At 57.0% G+C, this 9,034-nt stretch overlaps 1 protein-coding gene across 1 annotated transcript; it reads left to right on the top strand.

Annotated features, from left to right (window-relative positions):
• The first annotated feature begins 2,813 nt into the window (after nt 1-2,813).
• PLAGL2 (PLAG1 like zinc finger 2) lies at nt 2,814-8,286 on the top strand. Its single transcript, XM_064167788.1, has 2 exons — nt 2,814-3,198; nt 4,543-8,286. Exons 1-2 carry the CDS (start codon nt 2,939-2,941, stop codon nt 5,762-5,764), a joined length of 1,482 nt encoding a protein of 493 aa, XP_064023858.1. The 5' UTR covers nt 2,814-2,938; the 3' UTR covers nt 5,765-8,286.
• Nucleotides 8,287-9,034: the final 748 nt, after the last annotated feature.

The following is a 9,034-nucleotide window of genomic DNA, read 5'->3' as shown; positions in this document are numbered from 1 at the left end:
GAGCAAGCTGCTGTAGGGGAGGATGTCCCTGCTGAGTGCAGGGGGTGGCACCAGAAGGCCTTTGGAGGTCTCTTTCCCCCGAAACCATTCTAGGACTGTGTGATTCTGTTGCTGCCTTCCCACAGCTGCTGTGTTTCACTGGGACCATGCAGGAGCCTCAGCCTGTTTCTTCTGTTCCACAGCTGCAGGTGTCCTGGGAGGTGACTCTAGAGCCAGACCCACCCAGGCAGAGTTCTTTTTCTTGCCAAGCCTCTATGACTTTAAAGGAAACTGCTGACAGTTTGCACCAGCCACAGAGACTGCCCTATCTTCACTCTTTGTAGTTGGGTTTCTGCTCTGTACCTCATGCTGAGCAACAGCAGAACTCAGAGTCTGCCTTCTTGCAGGTAGCTCTGAAACTGGCACCGATGGCTGAGCCTGTTCAGAGGCAAAGCAGCAACGCCCTGGTGAAGGTGGCAAAGGCTCCTGGCACACCCATGCAGCTCTGAAGCAGCAGGTAGCCAACACTCTCTTCCAGCACACATCTCCTACAGAGGTGGAATGTTCATGCTCTGAGACATCAAGGAGGGGACTGGAACCTCCCTGTGAGGACAGGCTGAGGGAACTGCAGCTGTCTAGCATGGAGGAGAGCAGCCTGAGGGGGTCTCATCAATACTTCAAGGGTGGGTGGCAGGAGCATGGGAACAGGCTTTGTTCAGTGGTGCCCAGTGACAGGACAAGGGGCAGTGGGCACAAACTTGCACCTGAGAAGTTCCATCTGAGTGTGAGGAGGAACTTCTGCAATTGAAGGGTGCTGGAGTCCTGGGGCAGGCTGCCCAGAGAGGTGATGGAGTCTCCATCCCTGGAGCCATTCCAAACCCACCTGGAGGTGCTCCTGTGTGACCTTCTCACCTCGGCAGGGAGGTTGGACTCAGTCTGAGGTTGCTTCCAACCCCTGCCATTCTGTGCAGACTGCTCTGAACCACAGGACTCCTCCCCCCACGGGGCAGCAGCAGCAGCCACCACCTGGCACCAGGCAGCAGCACCTCCAGGCCTCCGCCCTTCTGCTCTGCCTGAGCAGACTCAACCTCCCCCAAGGCTCGATCCTGTCCTTCCTGGACATTCCATAGCTGCCAGGGCCAGGCTGGGCAGGAGCAGCCCTGTTTGCCAGTGGTTCCCATCCTGAGGCTGGTGCTGGCAGCTGCTGTGTGGTTGCAGTTCCTGCCGTTTGGGCTGCTCACGGCGCTCAGCAGGGCTGGTTGGGTCCCTCAGGGTTGCACATCCTGCCCACAACTGGCACTGGTGGGGGTGTGCAGGCAGGAGCTTCCTCCCTCTGAAGCAATCCTGGAGGCAGAGAGAGCTCGAGGCTTTGATGCTATTTTAAGAAGAGTTTCTCAGGCAGCTGAATTCAGTGAAAGAGCTTTGTCCTGAGGGTGTCACTTCAGGGCTCTGGGCACCACTGCAGGTGGTGGCAGAACCACAGAAAAGTCAGAGCATGACAGAATCACTGTGGCTGGAAAAGGCCTCTGAGATCAGCCAGCCCAGCCCTTCTCTACCTCTGCCAGGGCTGGTGCTGAACCCACAGCCCTCAGCACCACGTCTCTGTGGCTTTGAAACACTCCGGGGGTGAGGATCCAGCCACCTCCCTGGGCAGCCTGTGCCAGGCTTTGAGCACCTTCGAGCAAGAGGTTTCTTCTGATGTCCAACTTAAACCTCCCCTGGGGCAAGTTGAGGCCATTTCCTCTTGTCCTCTTACTTCTTCCTTGGGAAAAGAGCCCAACCCCCACCTGGCTGCAGCCTCCTTGCAGGGAGCTGTAGAGAGCCTGAGGGTCTCCCTTCAGCCTCCAGTTCTCCAGGCTGAACACTTCCAGCTCCCTCAGCTGCTCTTCCCCAGCCTCGTTTCTCCAAACCCTTCCCCAGTTTCTTGGATCCACTCCAGCCCCTCAGTGCCCTTCTTGGAGTGAGATACCAATCCTGGTGCTTTACCAACAAGGCCAAAACCACAACTCAGGCACCTGCCAAGAGAGAGCAATGCAGGTTTTCACCTGCTGAGCCGCAAGCCAGGCAGGCACCCGGGAGCTGCCTTCTGTTGAGCAGGAAATGGTTTGGGCTTCCATTATCACTGGGGAGAGCATGAAAGGAAGAAAAGAACTAAACATTGCTCATTACTGGAGAAAATGTGCTAATGCAGAGAGGCTGAGTCTAACCCTGGGGCAGACAAGTGGCTAACCACAGGCTGCTGAGAAGCAGCATCCCTCACCTTCCACAGCAGGGGTTCCTGCTGCTGGCAGCAGCACCTCTTCTTTCCTGGCTCTCTTGACCTGTGTGTGGTAACTCAGAGTGGTTTGCTATGAGGTGGCTTTGCTGGTGGCACCAGGCTGGTAGCAGAGAGGTGGGAAAAAAGCTTCCAGGAGAGTCTTAGTTTCTATGAGAAGCTCTGGAAGGGAATTCTGTGGGAGCAGGGATCAAGAGCAAGTGAGAAGGGACTTGGACAAAGGGGATGAGAGGTGAGCCACGAAGCCCAGCTGGAAAGGTGAGGTGTTTGGAGCCAGCAAGAGCCACTCAGTGCCAGTATGTAGGAGAAGGTGGAGGTGAGGGGGTGATGCTGCCTCCTAATAGCTGCAGAAAAGGTAACTCAGAGGAAGTTTGACATCATTTAGCTCAGGGCACAGCTTGAGGGAGAACAAAACCTGCTCTGCAGAGGGGAGTTTCCGCGGCTGCCAACGCAGCTCCGCGCACTCGCCACGCTGCCTGCCTGCTCACCTGCTTTGGGTGCCTGGGTGCAAGGTGCAGGGCTCCTAACAGCAAGGCCTGCTGTGATTTCAGGTGAAGATGTCTTGCTTCTGAAGCAGTCTGGTGGCAGAGGTCTCCAGCAGAAGGCTGCAGCGGGACAGCACCGCGGCGAGGCGCCGGCAGGCTCCAGTTGTGCTTGACATGGCCCTGGTCCACTAGCCCTGCCATGACGGCACTCTTCCCCACTGTTCCCAACTGGATTCAAGATGCAAAGCAGGAGGAGGAAGAGACAGGCTGGAAATTAGTCCCCAGACCAAGAGAAGAGACTGAAAGTCAGGGAAAATGCCAATGTGACCTATCTGAGACTTCCTTCAGCCCCGTGGACAAGCTGAGGGCCCACGCGCTCCCCCACAGCGAGCAGAGACCCTACAACTGCCCCCAGCTGCACTGTGGCAAAGCCTTTGCCTCCAAGTACAAGCTCTACAGGTAGGTACCTGCTGAGTGCCCCTGCCAGGGCAGAGGGGAAAACCCCTCCCTCCTGTTTTTGCCTTTGACTTCTGAGAAGGTGGAGGAGGGGGAATGCCCCTCCTGCCCCACAGCAGCTTCCCTCCCAGGCCTTACCGTAGCTGGCACCTTCAGAAGCACCTTCTAGAGAACCTCAGATCGAGCTTTATCCTGAGCTCTGCTGCTTTCTGTTTTACTAAGGAGGAAATTGAAGCAGAAAGTGAAGGTCAGAGATTGAAAAACAAAAGGAGAAGCAAGAGCAGAGCTCCCATTTGGTGAGCCCTGCCTGGGCCCACAGGAGGGTTTCCAACAGCAGCTCTCTTGCAGCTGCGTGCAGAGTTCTTGCTTCTCTGCTAAAACACAGCAGGGAATGATGCAGTGGTTGATCACCAGGAAGTGAGAATCGTGGACTCAGAATCATTTGGGTTGGAAAAGTCCTTTAAGATGATGGAGTCCAACCCTTACCCCAGCACTGAGATCTTTGGTCACATTCTGTGCTTCTGTGCTCCACAACCTCCCTGGGCAACCTGTGCCAGTGTCTCGCTTCTTCCTAACATCCAGTTTCAGTCTCACCTCTGCCACTTCAAACCCATTCCTCCTCCTCCTGTCATCACCAGACCTTGTCACTAGTCCCTCCCCAGCCCTCCTGGAGCCCCCTTCAGATCCTGGAAGGCCACTCCAAGGTCTCCTCCAAGCCTTCTCTTCTCCAGGCTGCAGAGCCCCAATTCTCTCAGCCTGTCCTCAGAGCAGAGCTGCTGCAGCCCTCTGAGCATCTTAATGGCCTCCTGTGGACTGGCTTCAACAGTTCCATGCCCTTCTTGTGCTGGGGGCTGCATATCTGCAGGATTATGGGATTAAATACCATAATTACATGATCTGGGGGCCTCCAGTTCATGCCCTAGGACTGGATCTTGGATCTCTGTAGTCGTTTTCAGGAAATCTGGGATAACCTGGAATCACAGAGTGGTTTAGGTTGGAAGTGACCTCAAAGCTCCTCTAGTTCCAGCCTCCTGCCGTAGGCAGGGACACCTCCCACTAGAACAGGTCACTCAAGGCCTCATCCCACCTGGTCCTGAACACCTCCAGGGAGGTTGTGGAGCACAGAAGCACCTAATGTGATCTATGATCACATTGGGTGCTTCTGTGCTCCACAACCTCCCTGGGAAACCTGTGCCAGTGTCTCACCACCCCCACTGCAAAGAGCCCTTTCCTAACCTCCCCTTTCAGTCTCCCCTCTGCCAGTTCGTGGCCTCCTCTGGCCTCCTTCTAACAGGTGGGGAGGGGAGGTCGGGCCCTGCTCTCACCTGGCTGCTTTCCTCCACGCAGGCACATGGCCACTCACTCTGCCCAGAAGCCTCACCAGTGCATGTACTGCGAGAAGATGTTCCACCGCAAGGACCACCTGCGCAACCACCTGCAGACGCACGACCCCCACAAGGAGGCGCTGCACTGCCCCGACTGCGGCAAGAGCTACAACACCAAGCTGGGCTTCCGCCGGCACTTGGCCATGCACGCCGCCGCCAGCGGCGACCTCAGCTGCAAGGTCTGCCTGCAGACCTTCGAGAGCACCCAGGTCCTGCTGGAGCACCTCAAAGCTCACTCGAGGAGGGCCTCCGGGGGAGCCAAGGAGAAGAAGCATCCCTGCGACCACTGCGACAGGCGCTTCTACACCCGCAAGGACGTGCGCAGGCACCTGGTGGTGCACACGGGCAGAAAAGACTTCTTGTGCCAGTACTGTGCCCAGAGGTTTGGGAGGAAGGATCATCTGACCAGGCACATGAAGAAAAGCCACTCCCAGGAGCTGCTGAAGATCAAGACGGAGCCGGTGGACATGCTGGGTCTGCTGAGCTGCGGCTCCTCCGTGGCGGTGAAGGAAGAGCTGAGCCCCGTCCTGTGCATGGCATCCAGAGACATGATAGGTGGCAAGAGCTTCCCTGGCATGCTGCCCGTGGGCATGTACAGCACCCATCTCCAGACCATGCCCAGCTCAGGGATGCCCCATTCCTTGGTTCCTAGTTCTCTTCCCATGGGAATGAGCTACCCTCTGGAATCTTCTTCTCCCATCTCCTCCCCGCCGCAACCTCCTCCAAAGTATCAGCTTGGATCTACCTCATACCTGCCTGAGAAGCTGCCCAAAGCAGAGGTGGAGAGCTTCCTGCCAGACTTCCCCGGCGGCCTGGCGCTCTCGGCCGCTGAGCCGCAGCCCTCCTCGCCTCCGCCGCCCGCCCTGGACGAGGCTTTGCTTTCCAAGAGCCCTGCCAACCTGTCCGAGGCTCTCTGTGCTGCTAACATGGACTTCTCTCACCTCCTCGGCTTCCTCCCCCTCAACCTCCCCCCTTGCAACCCCCCGGGATCGTCAGGGGGCCTGGTCATGGGCTACTCACAGGGGGAGACCCAGCCACTGCTCACCACTTTGCAACATCAGCCTCAAGAGTCTCCCGGGGCTGGGGCCTCGCTGAACTTTGGGCCTCTCCACTCGCTGCCTCCTGTCTTCACCTCCAGCCTGAGCACCACCACCCTGCCGCGTTTCCACCAGGCCTTCCAGTGAGCTGCAGCTCAGGACCTTGCAGCCCCCTGCTGTGGAGAGCCTTAAAAACGCACAACTCTCAACTCCTCCCCGCCGGGGGTGGGAGAGCTTCTGCCGAGCTGCTGCAGACAGGAGGTTCCTGATCTCTGTCTGGAGGGAGAGCGCTTGGAGACTGGACCAGCAGCTTGCCCCCAGGCCGAGTCCCAGTCCTGACCATCAGACTGCAGCTGAGACTGGAGAGATTTTAATGCCATTTTCATCTGTGAGTTGGGAGCCAGGCTGAGCACTGCCCTTCCCCAGCCCCTGGAGCTGAGGTCCTCCGTGGGAAGGGACTGTCCCTTGGAAGGAGTTGAGACTCTTTCACCTTGGGCTAAACGTTTGAGGGGTCCTGCTCCCGTTTCACCTCAGCACACTGCAGTCCTGGCCAAGCAGCCAACACCTCCAGGAGGAGCAGTCAGGATCCCTGCTGCATTTGAAGCCCAACAGGGAAGAGGCTGAAGCCTTCCCCTCTACCTCTCGCCCATCACCACCTCACACCACTTCTCCACACCAGTGTTACGCCGTGAGACCATCTGCACTGTGAGTCCAGAGCTGTCACCTCCCTCTCCTGGGGGATCCACCAGGTGAAGCTCATCACAGTGACCATTGTTTACACAACCCAAACCTCTTTCTGCTATTACAGACCCAGGAGGCACCAGCAGGCCCTGGGTTGCTGGCTGGGGCAGCTGGAACACTGTTTACACAACCAAGTCAGGTTGCACTGATTTCTTCTCACTCACCATGATCTTCCCCCATGGGGAAATGCTCTGCTCTTGGACCACTTCAGCAGCTTCCAACCTTTCCTCTCTGGTTTATCCCCACCCCACAACGTGTCAAGGGGAAGGAGCAGCTCTGGCAGCTCTGCTTGGCTCTGTGCTGTGCAGGTGGAGCCCTGGGAACCACCTACCCAAGGTTCTCCATCCGTGCTGGAAACCAAAGCCTGTGAAGAAGCAAGGTGAGGAGCTCAGGGCTGGTGGCACCGAGTCCTGTTGTGCCAGGGAGGGCTGAGAGCAGGCTGCAGGCCCCACTCTGTGGCTGCCCTTGAGAAGAGGGGCAGAGGATGAGTTCCTGGCAGTGGTTTGCCACAGCAGCCTACCTTTCTGGCTTGACCACAGAGCAGTCTCAAGAGGTATGGTTTTGCCTCACTCCTGAGGGGATAATGTCCAAGGATTGGGAGGAAGAAGTGGTGCCAGCTTCATGTGCTCTCCAGCAGTGCATCTGGAGCTTCTCTGCCAACACTAACAGCTCCAACAGGCACAGAGGGCTTGGGCCTGCAGCCACCCAGTCCCTGAGGACTTGGTCCCACTGCCCTCTCTGTTCTCTCCTCCTCAGGCCTTGCCTGCTGCCGTTCAACTCTTGCTTCCCCTGCTCCCTGCCCCACTCAGACTCCCTCATGGACTGTCTGCCTGCCGAGGGCAGAGGGGTGGCACTGGTAAAGTGGCACCATTTAGCAGCTGTGTTGGCTCCTGCTCTCATTTCCTGGGTGCTGGCACCTCAGCTGGCACAACCAGAGGTCGATCTCAGCCCGTCTGTGAACACAGACCCACAGCTCTCCATACCTCAAGCCTCGAGCAGCCCTTCCAGGCCAGCAGACCCCAGGAAACCCATCCCAGCTGTTCTCCACCAAGCTAGAAGATGCCAATCTACCTCTGATCTGTCTCCCAGCTCCAGACACCGCCCTCCCTGCTCACCCAGCTCAGCCCAGTGCACCTTCTGCTGAGCCACCCGCCCCAGGGCGTGCCACAGCTGTGCCTTGGCTGCTCACAGGCTTCTCCTCCCCCCAGCCCGCGTTTGCCTCCGGGATTTTGTTGTTGATTTTAGCTGTAGTGATCCCTCCCAGAACGACTCTGTAGAGCTGTGTCGGTTGTGCAGCAGCTAGATCAGTCGGGTTAGGCTTAGGCAGCCCTGCTGCAGCCAAGACTTTTGTATCAAAATGTAATATAAGATTTATTTACCTCAGCCATGCCCTGTGGCAGTGACCTCCCCACTTGGATGCAGTACTTCCTTCTCTCCACTGTGAAACCTGGTGGCCTTCTGACCTTCAACGAGTGCCTTCTTCTCTTACACAGCAAAGGGAAAAGGGGAGGGGGAGGTGGCTCAGCTCCTCTCCTCTTTACCCCCCATGGAATACCTCAGCCTTGTCTTCTGGGTCTTATTGAAAGGAGTTTCACACTGCTGCCAGCTCCCTGCAGCCTTAGCCCTGCCCTCGCTTCAGAGGAGTTCTCTTCCTGAGGAGTTCTTTTTTCCTTCTTTTTTTCTTCCCCTTTTCCTTTTTCCTTCTGAGCAATAAAAGGGTCAGAAGTGGTCCCTTGCAAGTAGGATTAGCAGATGGATGCAATGCCAGCCCACACCTCCTCCTGCTCCGTTTACCCCTTCTCACCTGCCTTGTCCCCCCCCCAGCAGATGCCATCACTGGAGCCCTTTAGCAGCAGTAGCTGGACTTAGAGCCAGGCCTCTGTTTCCTGCCAGTAGTCAAAAGAATAAATGGATTCATTTTGCTATGACTCTGACCTGTGATTTGCTCCCCACAGCCACCCCTCACCAGCACAGAGTCTAACCCTGCTCAGGGCTGAAGCTGGAACTGCTGTCAGCTGTTTGCTGGGGCATGGATTCCCAGGTCCCCTTCTCCAGCAGAGCTTGGAACCTGCCACTGCTCTGTCAGCCAGGCTGGAACTAAGCTGCTGAGGGTTTAAAAGGACACAGCTCACAGAATCACAGAGTTGTTTGGGTTGGAAAAGGCCTCTGAGATCACCCAGGCCAAGCAGCAACCCAGCACCACCATGGCCACCAAACCCTGTCCTCAGGTGCCATGGGCACACCTTTCTTGAACACCTCCAGCCATGGGCACTCCACCACTCCCCTGGGCAGCCTCTGCCAACCTCTGATCACTCTGGCAGCAAAGAATTTTTTTCCTCATCTGCAACCCAAGCCTCCCCTGGCACAATTTCAGGCCATTTCCTCCCCTGTCACCTGAGACTAGGGAGAAGAGACCAACCCCAACCTGACCACAGCCTCCTTTTCAGGGAGCTGTAGAGAGCCAGAGGAGTCTCCACCCTCAGCCTGCTCGAGGCTGAACACTCCTGGTTCCCTCAGGGGCTCCTCACCAGCCCTCTGCTCACAAAACAACTCCTCACAAAAGCATCTCTGAAGACAGTTAGTGAACAATTCTCACCTCTCTATAACCCAAACCCTTGGAGCATCTGAGGTCCATCACTTGGGCCTTCAGAGTCCTTGGGAGCTGTGCCACAAGCT

This window comes from Pogoniulus pusillus, chromosome 29 (assembly GCF_015220805.1).
Source record: "Pogoniulus pusillus isolate bPogPus1 chromosome 29, bPogPus1.pri, whole genome shotgun sequence".
Lineage (NCBI taxonomy): Eukaryota > Metazoa > Chordata > Aves > Piciformes > Lybiidae > Pogoniulus > Pogoniulus pusillus.
This window is presented reverse-complemented; position numbering and strand designations above follow the sequence as displayed.